The following is a 17,446-nucleotide window of genomic DNA, read 5'->3' on the forward strand; positions in this document are numbered from 1 at the left end:
AATTTATAGATACATGTAATCATTACGTTTCTTTAAAAAGGTGAACAAAATGTGGAAAAAAATGATATGTGTTTGTATTTTGATTATGATATACTCTCATCCACATTGAAATCCAAAGCATTCCATCATAAGACACTTCCCCGTAGACTGGAGTGAGGATATATATAAAACAAGAATTAATGTCACTGAAATTTTACACATCAACTACATGTACTTCAAGATGTTCCAATAATATCATTAGGCCTACATTTACTTAAACTATGTGTATGTTTGAAAGCATACAGTCCATTTATCTTTACGAGAGAGAGAGAGAGAGAAAGGCATATGAACTTCAATCAAAACAAAACATTTCATGGAAAATTAATTTATTTTCAACAAACATCTTGTGCATCACAATTTAAACGGTAATGGTCATTACAGTAAATATTTTAAAAAATAATTTAACTGCTCATTTTTTTATAACACAAACCTCGGGCTGGCATTTAAGGGGTTAACACATTAAGACAGTATGATTGCTGACAAAATATCAACAGCTGCTGGGGCAACTCACAATGGTGTATATAATACATAAATACATGTACATGTAATTCACAAAATAGAGCAAGTATGCTTGGAAGATAAACAATAGTTTAAAACAGATCAAGTGAGAAGACTGAACCTATAAGATTTCGTTACATTCATATTTTACATCTGCAGTGACTATTAAAATAAATTGAGTCATTTAAAAGTTTAAATCATGTATACATTGAAAACTACTAAAATATGGTAAATAAAATTTATTCTGGGTGATACATGATCTGTTCTCTCCAGAATGATAGTGAGATTTAAAAAATCAAATAACATTGCACTGTAGATCATAAAACATCTCACGACAGTAAAATTGTCTACTAATTCAAAACATCCATTTTCTGACACAGAACAATTCACTGAGTGGGGAGAATACAGACCTGTTTTTCCTTTTAATACATGGCTAATATATGCTAAAAGTACAGAAAATACAGCTTGTGAAATTCTGTTCTGTGAGAAACTACCATACAAAAGTAGTTTCTTTATGACAACAAAGCCAAAATTACAATACAGTCTAACTTTGTTCTTAAAAAATAGGTGGTTGGGACTTAAATATAACTTCGACATATCTATTGTATTCGAGATATCGGTGTTCAAGATATCGAAGTTCAACTGTACTTTAGGGAAGTAATTATTATATTGTAATATTAAAGAAAATATTCCAAAAACAAAAAAATTATCTTACAGACAATGCAATAGGGTTAATGCCCAAATATTCACATCCATGAGACTGAATCAAAAGAACACAAGGTGCCATTGTTTTGTCAGATCACAATATAATCCCATTCCTTTTTAATATAGCATGATTATAATCAATGAAATATAATAGCTTTAAAAAAATCTAATTCTATACTCCTCAATTACAGAGACAACAATTGTTTATAAAAATAAGCACCGCATAAGTAAGGGAATCTTATCACAAAACAGGTCAAGCTGCTGTATCAACTCTACAGTAAAATGGATATTGTTTAACAATAAAACCAGTAAATTAATGTCATAATACCATAAAACACATCAGGTACTCTTGAGTTCATACCAAAATCACTAAGTTTCCAATATGAAATCAACCAAATATATTTTAAATATCAAAATGATACATGTATTTCATTGCTTGTTTTAAGAGGTGTTCCAAATGAGAGCAATAATCATGTAATCAATATGAATTGAGATTTATGTAATAAGTAATTAAAAAAACATCCATGATTGTAATTTGTCCCACTGTTTTTTTGTTTTGTTCCACTGCATTTCTTTACAAAACAGAATTTTCATGTGGATTCCATCAATGCTTCACAATTTGTTACAAAAAATTACAGCAATGCCCAGTTATGTTGAAAGTTGAAGAATTTGTCGTATTTTGTCCACACAGACGTCCGAGGCCAGTCGTGCCTCCCTGCTTGCCGTGGAGAAGTTCAGGAAGCCATGGGGAAGATCATCCACTGGGTGGAGCTCCACCTGGTTACCAAGGCTACGCAACCTCCGGGCAAACATCACAGAATCATCCAGCAGGGGGTCAAGGTGACAAGCCTAAAATAGAAAAAATAAACATTTTTTAAAAGGTCTAATAAAAAAATTATAACTACCTTTCCTATAAAGGCCTAGGACAAAGAAAACAAAAAGCTAAAAATTCACTCTACAAACAGATGTATAACCCTGTTCCTCCTTCTCATAACTTCTTATTTAATGAACATGCAAAGTTTCTACCTACCACTAGTTTAATGGGAGGAAGGCACTTCAACATTTCATCAGGGGCCAGGTAGGGAGACATGTAGGGGTTCTTTACAATGGGAAGTTTACGGAACATTTGGAGTGGACTAAACTTCCGGTGACTTTCCTTAGTGTACTGTGGAGTAAATTTTCCTGAGAAGCCATATCTGAGAGTATCGCTGATCTCTGGGCAAGACGGACTGTGTCTGATTGGTCGACTCGCATGGTTCGTGGTTGGCTTTGTCGGGTCCTGGCCATGGTTCACTGATCCATCCTGTATCAGCAGGTGCTTGGTGTCGGACATGTTGGACCTGGTCAGAGATCCTGCCACGCTGTCCATCACAGAGAGGTTCTGATCAGTTTGAGATTGGTGTACATGTCCAACAGATATAGACACACGCAGTCTACAGTCATTCATCTTAACCTCCTCTTGTGGTGGTTCAACAACCTCCTCTGGTTTTACAATATCATAATCCTCTTCTTCCTCAGAACTCAGGAGAAGAACTTCCTCTGAGTTGTCGGGGGTGAGTTCCTCCATCTCTCCCATGGATTCTGAGGGGTGCTGGACTCGCTTTAGAACTGTGATGTCATCGTCCGAGTCGGCACAGATTCCCTCCAACACTGATGACTGCTGACTAGAAATATCCAGCTCTTCCATCGTGTCCAGAGACTCAATTGAGTGACAGCGCTTCGACACTCCAGAAATATCCGGCTCGTCTAAATTGTCTAGCGATTCTATCGAATGGCAGCTGCTGGTCATGGAGGAGAAGTTGTCCCCCTTGACTCCATTTTTTATCTTGTAGTTAAAGATGTCGTCTTCATGAAGTGCTTCCTCTGCCTCTATGACTTCAAATGGCTCATCCTCAATGGAATTCTCAAACTTCTGAGATATTCCTGCATACGCTAAAAGAAGGCAACAATGGATTATACACGGTTCATTTTACATTGATATTTCTTTAGCTGTGTTAGTACACTGACGAAATAACAATATATCTTACATTACCAAGAACACAAAACTTCCACAGAAGTTTTACATAATCAGTACTAAACATTATAAACAGAGATAAATATGACTGACTTGCACATGTACATGAAAGTGCCTCCAATATTTATGCATATTTTTTTCTCAAAGAATGTTTATTTTAACGGAATCTGACTTTAGGTACATGTACCGGTATATGTAAAAAAAAAGTTATTGATGATAAAAGGTGTAACATACCCAGTATGTTTTGGGACACCCTTACATACCATGGAATCAGAACTCACCTGCCAGGCACCTCATCATGATCCCCACAGGAAGCAGGGGGTCCATCAGAGCCAGGATACGTGCAGGGGAGGGGGTGTACCTCACCAAGACCACAGGGTAGGCAGCCATGATCCCATCCGGGATCTGGATCCCAAAGGAGGCAGCCCTCATGGCCGTGGAGATCATCAGATTCCCTCCAGCACTGTCTCCAGCCAGGCACAGGGTCTCTCCAGTCCATCCTACAAGAGCATGTAAAATGGAAACAGTGTTTTTGATAAATAAGCATGTAAAATATCGTGTAAACGAGGAAAGTACGTCAATATTGAATGAATTAGATCTTGCCAAGATTCTGTCCGTCCATCCCAGACCTAGAAAACATGCAGACATTGCTGGCATGTAAAATATAGAAAGTAACAAACAAAGCTAACAAATGAGTTTCAGCTGTTTATCCTACATCTCGGGTCAAAATCTTCAGCATTACCTCAGTATTATATAACCATAAATCAAAGTACATATGTATTGAAAGTACTGGAAAGAGGTTAGCAAGCTTGTTTTCAAGTTTTTGGGAATATATGCATTAATTATTCATTTTTGGGCTCTGTAGAGCTCCAATAGAAGTTTTATCATTAAAGAACAAGGTAGGATAAGAGCCAAGAACAAGGTAAGGTAAGGGCCAAATTTGGCCCCCTATTCAAATGTATTTATATCTATATTGTGGGTACCACTGTATTCGAACTTGTTTTCCTAGAAAAAATATGTTTTAACTTAAGCTTATTGTTTATGTTGCTCTGGAACACAAAAGACTTAGCAATCTTTTTGGCTGAATTTATGCTGTTATAGCCATATAAGTTACTCTCCAAGTTGTTTTTTTTTTTTTTTTGCAAGAATAACACAATTTTTAAGAAAAGGAAATAATTCAAATAGTAAACTGCCAATTAGCTGAATTCCCATTGGCAATGATAATATAAATTCAATGTAGAATATACTTTAGCAACATTTGATTTCCCTAGCAACACACAACAATTTGATCCAACAAATAAAGCTTAATCAATTATGACAATTATATGAACAATTTTAAAGACAACAAAGTAAATTGTTTTATTCAGGAAAATATTTGCATTTTACAGATAAAAATCCTCCTTTGAAATGATGGTTCGTTATCAAAATACTGATCAGTTTACAACCCTTCATTGCATTGGTTCTAATCATGATTAATGTATAAATAAGATCGATTAGCCTAAACAGTTGAAACAAACTATATGTTTAAGTTATGAGAAATAATTCCTGAACTTTAATAGAGATATCATTAGCCCCCCCCCCCCCCCCCCCCACAACCACTTTTTTGCGCAGCAAAGATTTTTCTGAAATTTACATACAAAAAATTGACTTAACATGGAAATGGCCTCCCCCCCACCCCACCCCCCCCTTTCATGGGACCATGTAAAAAATTGATATAAAAATAAGGAAATAATCAGTGAGATTGAAGTTAAAGGTATACTCTACTTACATGTTCTACTACATGTAATAATGGATTACTAACAGGACAATATCTGTGTGACTTTTGGGGTCTGATACATAATGCTTCAAAAGCAAATACATTGGAAGCTAATAATGAGCACTAAGGTTTCTTGTTACATAGGTAAAGGTCAAGGTCATTTGACTAAGGACAAGCAGCGCAAGGGTTAAACTACTGTATACGAACTTTTTGGAAAATATTTAAAGTAGGAGACAGTTTTGTTTTGTTTCATATCACAGACAATGTGGCATACAATGTTTTCTTGAATAGGAACATTCTCTCATCAAAGGTTGTCCTTTACAAGCTTTGCTTACACCCCTGTCAAAGCCCAATGTACAAGATTCTTGTATAAACTGAAACAGTGGGCAAAATGTAATTGACATTGATGTAGTTACCGTGGTACTTCTTTTATCTATAAATATTATTATAAATAATTTAATTCAAATCTTTAATACCTTAATATATTTTTATTTCTGAGTTATTGTGAGATTTATTTTGGAGAGGTAAAAATTAAAATCTGATCACGACCTAGTTTGACAAAATTGTTTTAAAGTTTTGAATAAGCAGTTTATGCACGCTCCCAATTCAGAATTGTTTTTCTGAATTTGCAGATGAATTGAAACAATAAAATCACGTGCTCCCCATGCTTGTTTTGATCATGTGATTGACAAACTATTTTTTGACGTTGAGAGAGGTGTAAGCGAAGATTGTGTAGCACGACCTCTGGTGAGAGAATGAAATAGGAATACATGTCTGTAGTGGTTGTGTAACCATGAAACGAAAGTAGACAGATGTTTTTGGAACTACAAAATGTTTGAAAATGCCAACCCAACCAACCCTTTGTAATTTGAAAAAAAGAAAATTATAAATATGTTTATCGCATTAATTTAACCATATAACGATTTTTACATTACTAACTTATAAGTGCTCAATACTTTTAGAAGAAGATTGGGGTAACATAATATAAATAGTGCCTATTTGGGAAGGTTACAGTTAAAATTGACACCCCCAAGAAAACCATGACAGTCACTGCTTTTTTCTGATAACAAAGAGATGGTAATGACATTTGAAATAAATTAACTTTCATGTGCACATATAGCTGTTAAGATAAATTCAGACATCTATTATACAGCAATTATTTAATTTGCTAGGACATTAAGTTAATAGCGTAGATGCAATTAACATTTTTGTCTCATGAAAGTGTCTTGTTTTTTAAATACAAACGTTAACGAACGTCTAGAGTATCTGAGGGAAAAAATCGAAACTTATGTTCTTATAACAAACTGGTACATTTTAAATCCATAATCTAGTTAAGTTTAGAATTTTTTTTATATAACACAAGCTCGGTAAAAAAGCAACATCTTAGAGCAAGATAAGTCAATATCCTCACTTTCTTGGAATCCCAATGTGTGTTTTCTTTTACCTCTACAAAATGCTTTGAAAAAAAAATACCAAAAAAATATTTCTTTTTATGTCAACTAATTGTTAGGATGTGCATATGTGATCAAGTAATATAATGTGATAATCATATCTTTAGTCGGTTTTAAATTTACCTAAAAGATAGTGGAATCCAATCATCCCGCAAATAAAAAAAAATTGTTATGCTGAATAGAAAAAAATAAGTTGGGTGTAAAATGGAATAGTGTCTTCTACTGAAAATCACACAGCTGTTTAGTTAAGATTACCATGAAATGTAATACGTATCATCAGGTATGCATATTTCTATCACAAAGTCACCAATATTATATATTTTCATTATGAACCTACTTTCATTGCATAGAGAACCAAATGACAATTTTCTTTTATTATGTAAGGTATTAGAATATTCATTTTTCTGTCAATTAAGTACTGATCCAGTAAATTAGTTAAATGTTTTCAATACTCTGTAAATACAGGTGACACTGGATGACTCGAACTTCGATCTCTTGAAGTTCTAACTTGATCTCTCAAAGTGAAACGGTCCCGATTTTTTTTCTCTGTATAACTAAGCAAATTTACTCTAGCCTTGATCTCTCAAACTCTGATCCCTCAAATTTTTTGATCTCTCGAAGTAAAACCTGGGTCCCATTATACGTATTTAATTGTTTTTCACTCTTGATAACTCGAAGTGGTGGCTGTGTACAAGCATAAAATTATAGCTCCTCTAGCAACTTACCTTGATGATCAAGTAAATGCCTGGTGCTAGTGGTAGTATTAATTGGTTGATTACGTAAGTGACACTACCCCTTGCTTCCTTCCAAGGGTACATATTAGGCAATTCGTAACCAGCCTATTAGTTTCAACAACTTGTGAAATTAACGGAAAATTTAACCGCTCTTTATTTAAAACATTCTGTGATTAAGAAAACATGAAATGCTTAAAAAGTGAAAAAAACCCACACAGCTAGGTTTTGTTATTATTTGAATTGAAGTAAAGGAGCAAAAACTACAAGTGAAACCATGTTAGACCATCCTTCCATGTTCTATATAAATATAAACTTCTGGCTACTATAATTTTAAAACCAAAATGACCAGAACAAAAATTTCCAGATTGTTTTTTAACTTTCGATCTCTCGAACTCTTGATCTCTCAAAATTTAATCATGGTCCTCTAAAGTTTGAGTTATCGAGATTCGCCTGTACGTCGTTTCATTGCTAAACTCTGACAGTAAAATGCTTGCTTCCTTTAAAAGTACAAACACTGCAATAATAGAGATAATTTGTCATTCATGTTCAAAAAGTGGCACGTCATACTGGCCCAACTTTTAGTTGATTCTTCATATATAGTGCTTCTGCGACTCTTACGAGTAGCTTGATACTTTTGGTCATATGACATAAAGCGGTCAAGGTATATGCAATCTGCTTAAAAATTAGAAATTTTTAAAGTCTACAGGGAAAACCTTACTGAAAATATGTCATAACTGGAATTTTACTCTCTTAGGCACAATTCATACTTGGGCACAATCCGCTTTAACTCAAGTAAAACATTGAACATTGTGCTGTTATTTAATTTGACACAATTCCCTATAAGCACTAGCCATTAAACATTACCTAATTTGGCACAATTCTTGAGGGCCCATGCATAGGCAAAGAAGCACTCCTCCAGGGCCCTGGGGAAGGGTTGTTCAGGGGCCAGGGAGTAGTCTATAGACAGGATGGGGATGTTGAGGTCCTTGGCCCACTGTCTGAGGTAGATGCCGTGGGATTTAGAGGACTGGGCGACGAATCCTCCCCCGTGACAGTGGATCAGCAGACTGCTGGACATTGGCAGGCGATGGCGGGGGTTCTGGCGACTGTGTCGTAACTCCTGGAATAAAGGAAAGAAAAAGGTTGTGGACTTACACACTGCTGTTCACAAATAATCATGACAATTTCATAAGGATAATTAAAAAAACAAATATGCTGGTGATTCTTTGACAACAAGAAGCTCATGGACCACATCACCCATCTGAGAAATAGTTTTAAGTGATTTTGGTTCAGTAGAGCTAGTAAAACCAACGTACCTGCCCCTCCCTGGGCTCGTATGACATCAGTCTGACCTTGACCGGCCCGGGCCCAGTGTGAGCGCAGGGAGGCGTAATCACAACCATCTCCCTGGGGTTGTCCGAGTTCACAGCTGGGAGTTCTAATTGTTCTGGCTTCAGGTGAATAACCTCATTGACCTTGATGGCTGGACAAACTAAAGAAGGCACTGCCTGAAATTCAAATAATGTTATTACTAATAGATGGTGATGTTGACTTTTACACTTAGGGAGGTGATCTACTGTTAGTCTAATTGTACCTGCATGATGTCCGATTCTGTTATACCCCAGAAGTTCTTACAGAACTCCACATTTGCTGTTCTTGTGACACCCACAATCTACAAAGATAAGAAATATCAACATTCAATTTCTGTACACCGTAGTTTCATACTTTACAAAGAATAGTTAATAGCCTAGCAATGAATCAAGTACAATTATTTTACTAGGTAGGGGCAAATCGTAAATTGTTAATTTTTCATAGGTTTAAGGGGCTCAAATTTGGAGGATTCACTTGTATGATTAATGAATACTAGGTTTCATAATTTGTTGAGGACTTATATTCATGGGTGAAGGGTACCCACGGAATCTAGGAAAATTGGACCACCATGAATTATACAGTACACAGTATGAATCTTTTTCTCTCACCTGCTCTGCCCTCAGCTCTGGATTCATCAGATACTTCCCGCTGTTGACCACAGAGGCTGTCAATTGTTTGAAGTGGGTTTTCTCCAGGTACCCCTCACTGAAGGATGCCATGGCAACAGCTACAGTGGTCAGGGGTCGGTGCATGCTCTCACAGAACTAAAATGTAAAGTCATAACATTAAGGACTAATACTGAAAAAATATATATATATGTATTCAAATATCTATCAGTTTCACATTGTCTTAAAAAGACTTAACCATGTTAACAAGTAAATAATATACTACAATGACAATTTCTGCTCTGTTCATCCCTTATCAATTTCTGCAAATGAAGTCTTAATTTAAAGATATCAATTACATTTCAGATGCAACTTAAAATGACCAAGTTTCTATTTATGTTATCAATTTAAAAAAAATTGTAAAATAACACTAGGATATTCAAAGCTAATAACCCTACACTTTCTGTGGTAAGTTACACGTCCTTACAAAATAACTGAGTGGCCCTTGATATCTTGAACCATTTTTTAATTAATAGAGATCGATAAATGCTGCAGTAAGCATCTCATCATCAAGAACAATATGACACACCTGGAAGCCCAGACATCGCCCATAGAAACAGTTCTGGCTCAGGCACTCCACCTCCTCCATCAATTTCTCCACCACGGGGTCCTCCAGATTGTCCTCATCCGCAAACAGAGAACCCTCTTCACTGTACGCCACAAGCTTCTGCGCATAGTACAAGGTGGCTCTCAACTGTCCTAGACATATCACATATGCCTCCAGTTCCTTGCTGTAAAAGTTGCCGCGGAAAAACAGTGAACTTCGGTTGACATTGATGTACCGAGACAGTCTCAAAAGGTTTCCGCAGCATTTGTGGACGACCTTCAGAAGACTGCGATAACCATTGGCCTGTGTGTCTGGGGACAGGTCGTACTTCGAGAGGAGTGGGGCTATATGTTCAATGGATGGCTGAATACCTCTGAAAGTACATTGAATATATTAATTTCATTGAACACATACGATTTCATTTATCAAATAATAATCATGATTATCATTGTATTTTTTTTTTTTTGACGTGTCATAAATATCTGTGTAATGTATGTAAATCGATTATATGTTGATTTTATAATGGCATAACCATTTAATTTATATATACACTAGACATTAGAACTTTTGGCCTAGGTCCATATCACCTGTCTGATAGATCTTACGTACCTGTCAAGGTGCTCAAATAACATAACAAACGACTGATGGAATTTTGCGTGCGTGCTGCTGGTTCCATGTTGAAAAAACTCGATATTACTGAGGGAAAGGGCTCTTAGATCTTTAAACAGTGAACTGAAAAGTTTTGCCATGTCAGAAGATGTCAGATGACATGTCGCAACACCCAACACGTCCGATGTAAACAAAACAGCAATAAGAGTCTGACAGCCCAAAGTGCACGGCGGAAGTGAAGTTCCGCAGTTTGTTTTTGTCGGCAAAATATTTAGAATTTTACTAGTCCCTAAAAATACTTATCAAAATAAGTTCAGTTTGATGCTCCATTAAAACATTTTAAAATATTTGTATCAATTTTCTACTCAAGAATTTTCTAATTTCAACCAATAAGATTACAGGTTTCCGGAACAGCAGGGTGAAAACAGAAAAGATGAAAACGGTAAAAACAAATGACAGCTGATGGTTTAGAATTGTTTTGGTTTTAATGACAGGTGTTGTTCGCTTTTTGAGAGTATAAAATTGCAGTAGAAGGATGTTTCTCTGTAATGTTAATATTATTTTGCATGTACGTTATGTGATATCTGCGGGCTTTCGTGCTCGATCAGGTTTCATTGTTTACGCCATAATTCCCCATGTATTGTACGTCACAATCTCTTGAGTGCGTCTCAGATTAGATGATATAAATACTTTGAATTAATGCCCTCCAGAATCCTTAAATGACACCTACTCTGGTCTTGCGTATTCTAATTCTTAATGGTTTGTCCTATTTGTCATCCTAAATCAATATAATTAATCAATCAAGATTGTTTCAAGAAAAAAAAATAAAAATTGTACACTGTACAGCATACAAGAATTGAAGGCTTGCTTTCTAGACCCAAGACAGAATTTTTAATTTATTTTAGTTTAGCTTTTTTGTTTGTCTTCATGCTTCAAGCCAAAATTGTATTCGAAGCATTCTACAGAAACTATGACATTATATTTTGCAGAGTTGACATTTATTCCAATGAATTTTGAGACTGATCGCATATTTTGGAGTCCTTCTTGATGTAGGGTGAGATGGCTGAAGCAACTGAGAGTTTTGAAGACAGCAAAAAGGGAAAAAACAGAGAAGATTCTCTGTCCAGCAACCAAGTTAAAAATGGGGCGATATTGACAAACCACAAGATACTAACAGATGAGTCGGGCTGCGACACCAGTCTCCTTGATGGCTCATTTAACGCTGAACTCGATGGATCAGATCATACGGCCAATAACTCGAGTGAGTTAAATCTCAGCCTACCCAAGTTGGAAGATAGTGGCATTGATGTTGAGAGGTCACCTGTGTCCAACAGTGCCAAAGACAGTGGACTCGGAACTGAGCACTCACCAAGTCTGAGGGATTGTTCTATCTCAGAACTCGATCTCAGTGAGTCGGTCTCAGACTGTGTGACAGACAGTGGAAGCAATTCTAAGACAAATTCTGAGTGTAACGCGCATGTGAAAAGTGAAAAGCGGAAAAATGAAAATAAAAATAACAGAAAAGTTGACGCAGTGGCTGATGCCATAAAAAATGGCTCAGCAGGTGAACCAAAGAATAATAGACAAATGCCAGAGGAAGTAGCCCAAGGTAGTGAAGTAGTTGAATCAGCCAAAAATGGAGAAGAAAATGATGTGGACATGGTAAACAAAGATTCTGATGATGATGATTCCGAAGATGACTCAGATGTTGCAGCATTCAGAAAACGCCCAGCTAAGAAACGCAAGTACCGCTTCCAGAGGATATCCTCCGAGAGTGACGAGAATGAGACCAACCAGAACGAGGAGACGGCAGATGGAGATCAAAGCGGAATGGCAGACATAGAGACAGACAGTGAGCTTGATTCTGATGAATTTACAGATGATGAGGAGATAGATGATCCCGAGGAATCTGTGAAATCAAAAGATCAGCAGCCAGAGTCAGAAGAAGAAGAGGAGGAAGAAAATCAAGTCAAACCCAAACACACCTGGTTTGCCTTAAAAGACCTGAGTAGCCGACAGATGGGTTTCTCCAATAGAACGCCTCCCTCTATATTCCGGGAGAAGGTACAAGGGAGCTTACAGATGGTGCAGAGACTGAAGCTTCAGTATAAGATGGAGTACCATGAGGGCTGCGTCAATGCTCTTAGCTTCAACAGAATTGGTAGGGCTCTCTCATTAATATCTCACATGTTTTCCTTGTTTCTTGCATCATGTCAAACTGAATTTTAAAATGATTGTATATGTACATGTACATCTGTTTTGATTAATTGTTAGTTTTGTGATTTATTTTCATTGGGGAAACTTGATACTTTTGTTTCTTCGAAAATGATTAATTGTACCGGTATATTAAACCTGTTCACCAAATATTTCTAAAATGATATGTGTATTACGAAGAGTATGACACAATAGTTAGATAGTTATTGTATTAAAGAACAAGGTTTATCGTGCTGTATTTGGGAAATTATCAATGTGCATTAAAAATAGTTGTGTTAGTTTTGTGTTAAGAGGGCTCGATGGTCATGGCCATTTTTAGACTGTTTTAACCTCCTTGAGATGAAGAGTTCTGTATAAAAATGTATAGGAAAATGTTCAGCTTTTATTGTCAAAATTAAATGGAATTTTTCTTAACCATATTATCTTGATATTAGTTTATGGCTTCAAAAATCTTGTACAAAAATTAAAGGTAGATCTAATGGTAAATTTGGTGACCATCTTTAGTGTAATTAGATGTAATTGTTTTGTTCATTTACATGCTACATTGTATTTGAAATTTTCAAATTCAACAGGTACATTGCTGGCTAGTGGCTCTGATGATCTGAATGTAATTTTGTGGAACTGGATCAAAAAGAGGCCCTCACTTGTGTATGACAGCGGTCACCGTGGCAACGTATTCCAGGTATAGCTGGCTTTTGACACTCGTTTTACATTGAATTTGTGAATATTAAGGTGGCTCACTACACCTTGAAATAGTTTCTCAAATCACCAGAAAATTACGTGATTGTGATAAATAGCATGACAAATGAGAAGTATACAAGTCAAATAGGTGAAAAAATGTCAATTTTGGATAAAAAATTATGTTTTCAGAAATTTATTCCGGAAATATGAACAAAAGCTCCAAGTGGATTCAAAGTCATGATCTGCAGTTCACTAGCCTGATACTTTAACCTCTGAACTATGACAATATTCAACCAAATCGATTGATAAGAACAATTTAACAATACATATAAATGGCCATCTACCTAGTGTCTTAAAAAGTATAAGTCTAGGTGTAGTGAGGTACCCTAAAGTACTCCCATTGGAGATAGTTTCAGAGCTAAGAAAGGATGAGAAAGAGAAATTATTTTGGTCAATCTCACTTTATAAACTTTGTAATCATTATATCATTTAAATAGACCATGCAATCTTGTAACCTGAAATATGTTCATGAGATATAGTTTGAAAATACACTAATTCTAAATTATAATTTAAATTGTGTGAAAGTGAAAGAAACTTAACATTTCATAATGACAAGGCCAGAGTTGAACAAATGATTGAATTGACCTTGTAGGCCAAGTTCATGCCGTTCAGTGGTGACTGTCACGTGGTGAGCTGTGCCAGGGACGGACAGGTGAGGTTGGCGGAGCTCTCACTGACCGGTGTGTGTAAAGGAACCAAGAAACTGGCACAACATAAAGGTGCTGCACACAAGGTAAGTCTATCATAGCATAAATGCACTAAGTGCATCACAGAATTAAGGCACAACATTAGAGGGGAATTACAATAGTTGAATTGAAGGTAATTCTGTCATGCGTTTCAGATTTAAATATGCATGTAGGGTTAGCTCAGCATCAAGGGATGCATTGACAAATTCTTGCCTTCAGTGCTTCACTCAGTGTGAGGAAAAATTCATATTATGTTCTTATCTGAATCAAGTTGTATATTTTGCTGGTGGGGGGGGGGGGGGGGGGGGGGCAAAATAATAGGACATGAAGCCTCCGAGTCATATGATTTCGTTCAAAATTAGAACCACTAATCTATTTCTTCTGTACTTTCAAATTCTAGGTTTAATGAGATTCTAGTTTCAAACTATTTTATCTGTTGTAGCTGGCTCTGGAGTTGGATTCGCCTCACGTGTTTCTTAGTTGTGGTGAAGATGCCATGGTGTTCTCCATTGACTTGCGTGATGATAAACCAGCCAAGTAATCTAAGGACCTTCATCTCCTCTTTTTAATTTTATAACATAATTTTGTCCATAGTTTGTAAAGAAAAAATGCTTCGGCCCTTTGTTGTGGTAGTTAGTAGATACATGTTCATATAAATGACTAACTTTTCAGATTGTGTCAGACAAAGTTGGAGAATCGTCGAGTCCCTCTGTACAGCATCCATTCAAACCCTGTGAACTCTTTTGAGTTTTGTGTCGGAGGAAGAGATCGATACATCAGGTAAATTATGATTCATTTGAATTCCTTTTTTTTAATGAACAAAGTTTCATCATACAGTTTTAGTGATTTTTCAAATGCTTCATACTTTTATCAAATATGGTAATTAATTGATTTAAAATAAAAATTCTGATGTTGTGTTAGACTAATCCATTTGTTACTGTAAGTGTGTAGTGCTGAAAACTTCTGAGAAATAATAAACCGGTACAAATTACTTTGTAAAAATAAATTGCAATTTTTCTGTTCCAGAATATATGACAAGAGGAAAATTACTGATGTAAGCATGTCATTTTCTCAAATAACACTAAAAAGCGCCTTGCTTAGACCAGTAAATTTATGATATTTGAAATTTAATAATCTAATGATTAAAGAATTTAAATCCTTCCTAAATGGCTACTAGTATTACTAATACATGAACTAGTATATTTATTCATTATGCCCCCTCTTTAAACAGAAAGTAAAACTTCGGTAAGGGAGCCTAACGCAGGTCTTGGTTTACAAACATGTCATGTTTATTTTTAATTCCTTCCAGAGTGAAGATGGAATAGTCAAGAAATTCTGCCCTCATCATTTGGTAGGTGTAGATGTTGTTCATGAAAAACAAGCAACAAAATGTTATAGTTCAACAAACTAGTGGTACATGTATCATGTAAAATTCTATATCATGATTTCAGGTTGACAGCAAGTCTAAAGCTGACATCACCTGTGCTGTGTATAATTACAATGGAACAGGTAAGTCTTGCCTATATGTGAAAGTTACGTTAGCAGAATATATTGGAACTTGATGTAAAATTTGCAAACTAATACCATGTAGTTGATTGAAAATTCTTACTGCTGATCAAAAATAAATCCGTTAAATACATATAAAAAAGTAAAGGATAATTGATTAAAATTTTATGATTTTTGTAGAGGTGATGGGTTCTTACAATGATGAGGATATTTATCTCTTTGACAACACACATTCCGATGGAGCTGACTACATTCATAAATATGGGGGTCACAGGAACAATGCCACAGGTCAGAAGTCACTTAGTCACAGAAATTTAATACAAGGAAAGAAATTAATATCATAATTCAATTGTCATGGTGGGAATCTGATGGCCGATCTAGCGTGCGCTTTTGTATGCGAGATTACTGGGGCTTTGCAAAATGCAACTCCATATCTGTATAGTACTATGTTAAAACTTTGATGATATGTGTTTTCCAGTGAAAGGGGTGAACTTTTATGGCCCTCGCAGTGAGTTTGTGGTCAGTGGCAGCGACTGTGGCCATGTTTTCCTCTGGGACAGAGAGACGGAGAATGTGGTACAGTTTATGGAAGGAGACGACAGTGGGGTGGTAAGCCACAACTAAAGCTTAAAAATAACGGAGCCGTATTTGTGTTCCACGGTTATTATTGCTAAGAATTTAACAGGAAAAATTAACTAAAGGCATTTCATGAGTGATATAGAACAATGATCAATCGTTATTCATATCTTACTGTGCTGAAAACGTGACACATCCTCTGAGTTCAGTTTGTCCTTTGTCTCCCAGATTAACGTGCTAGAGCCACATCCCTTCGCCCCAATTCTTGCTACAAGTGGACTGGACCATGATGTAAAGATTTGGGCCCCAACCTCAGATGAACCTTCTGTGTTACCCAACCTCAAAAAGGTAGGCTTAAGTTTTAGGTTCATTCACCCAATATGATGTTCCATAAATAGTTGAACAAATGGGTGCTGATCTGAACTTATTTCATTGGAATATGAAACATTTTTACTTGTTTTGACAGACTGCTAAAAAGAACAGGAAAGAGCGAGAGGAAGAGAACCTGAGTGACCCCTCGGCTCTACACGACATGCTGGACGGACCTATGATGTACTACATAATGCGGCAGATCAGCCGCGCACGCAGAAGGGTAATTACCCCAATACTGAGCTATTCCTTACATTCACTGACCGTTAAAACATTATCTTCATTTACTGTATTTTATTTTTACGGAGAAATAGAAATTCAGGAGGAGACAGGTTTGCTAGGATAGAGAGCGATGTAGTTCTATCGCACTTTCAAATAAAAGTTTAATGAATCTTGTCTTATATCCATGAGAACTAATGAATAACAAGTATCTCTCCATCATTTTTGTAGAATGATCCAGATGGTGACGATTCTAGCTCCAACAGTTCTGAATCTGATTCGGACGACTCGGAATCCGGTCCAGTGGAGAGGCTTCAGTGTGCACAGCAGTAAATCAGCCATGCGTGACCTTAATGGTCAGAAATCAGTGAATTGTGCCAGATTAATCAAAACATTTATATGCAGGAATATTGGAAATTGCATTCTTTGTTAACAACTTCATACTTGCTTCAAGCTACCCTCATTTGAAATATAATTTTCAGACTCCATCATGCATGCTCACATCCTAGTGGACAGTTTTGTTCGATTCAGATTTTGTTGATATCTGGCGTTTGTTTCTTTGTTTTTTCATTCTTTTGTGTTAGCCCATCCTTTTTCTTTCAGTTTATGTATAGAATGCCCTCATCATGAAATGATCGACCTATATGTTTACAAATATTTAACATTGGAGTGAATTTGAATAATAATGAAATTATATTTATGGTGATGACCATACAGTTTGTGTTCTCAATAAATGATAAAATTTA

At 36.1% G+C, this 17,446-nt stretch overlaps 2 protein-coding genes across 4 annotated transcripts; one reads left to right on the forward strand and one right to left on the reverse strand.

Moving 5' to 3' along the window:
* Nucleotides 1–348: 348 nt before the first annotated feature.
* Nucleotides 349–10,634, reverse strand: LOC105345018 (hormone-sensitive lipase). The gene is made up of 9 exons (XM_011452997.4): nt 10,390–10,634; nt 9,763–10,153; nt 9,177–9,332; nt 8,792–8,869; nt 8,514–8,705; nt 8,062–8,317; nt 3,538–3,756; nt 2,273–3,174; nt 349–2,091 (listed from the first exon to the last, which is right to left on the reverse strand). Exons 1-9 carry the CDS (start codon nt 10,527–10,529, stop codon nt 1,891–1,893), a joined length of 2,535 nt encoding a protein of 844 aa, XP_011451299.3. The 5' UTR covers nt 10,530–10,634; the 3' UTR covers nt 349–1,890.
* LOC105345019 (DDB1- and CUL4-associated factor 8) lies at nt 4,157–17,446 on the forward strand. Of its 3 annotated transcripts, none has more exons than XM_011452999.4 (14): nt 4,157–4,178; nt 11,379–12,550; nt 13,176–13,285; nt 13,937–14,077; nt 14,473–14,567; nt 14,703–14,810; nt 15,057–15,084; nt 15,340–15,381; nt 15,482–15,539; nt 15,717–15,824; nt 16,015–16,145; nt 16,341–16,460; nt 16,579–16,704; nt 16,932–17,446. In XM_011452999.4, exons 2-14 carry the CDS (start codon nt 11,449–11,451, stop codon nt 17,031–17,033), a joined length of 2,271 nt encoding a protein of 756 aa, XP_011451301.3. In that variant the 5' UTR covers nt 4,157–4,178; nt 11,379–11,448; the 3' UTR covers nt 17,034–17,446. The 3 variants fall into 3 exon arrangements, with proteins under 3 accessions (XP_011451301.3, XP_011451300.3, XP_065933578.1); XM_011452998.4 differs by lacking the exon at nt 4,157–4,178 and adding an exon at nt 10,695–10,831; XM_066077506.1 differs by lacking the exon at nt 4,157–4,178 and adding an exon at nt 10,862–10,883.

The sequence above is a fragment of the Magallana gigas genome, chromosome 2, assembly GCF_963853765.1.
Source record: "Magallana gigas chromosome 2, xbMagGiga1.1, whole genome shotgun sequence".
Classification (NCBI taxonomy): domain Eukaryota; kingdom Metazoa; phylum Mollusca; class Bivalvia; order Ostreida; family Ostreidae; genus Magallana; species Magallana gigas.

What these genes read in the sequence shown, in the direction of transcription:
- LOC105345018 (XM_011452997.4), bottom strand. Translation starts at nt 10,529, where the DNA reads ATGGCAAAACTTTTCAGTTCACTGTTTAAAGATCTAAGAGCCCTTTCC. An exon ending in CAGAGCTGAGGGCAGAGCAG is followed by an intron (nt 8,870 to 9,176) that starts GTGAGAGAAAAA and finishes TTATCTTTGTAG; the next exon opens with ATTGTGGGTGTCACAAGAAC. An exon ending in ACGAGCCCAGGGAGGGGCAG is followed by an intron (nt 8,318 to 8,513) that starts GTACGTTGGTTT and finishes CCTTTATTCCAG; the next exon opens with GAGTTACGACACAGTCGCCA.
- LOC105345019 (XM_011452999.4), top strand. Translation starts at nt 11,449, where the DNA reads ATGGCTGAAGCAACTGAGAGTTTTGAAGACAGCAAAAAGGGAAAAAAC. An exon ending in ACCGTGGCAACGTATTCCAG is followed by an intron (nt 13,286 to 13,936) that starts GTATAGCTGGCT and finishes TTGACCTTGTAG; the next exon opens with GCCAAGTTCATGCCGTTCAG. An exon ending in TCAGCCGCGCACGCAGAAGG is followed by an intron (nt 16,705 to 16,931) that starts GTAATTACCCCA and finishes TCATTTTTGTAG; the next exon opens with AATGATCCAGATGGTGACGA.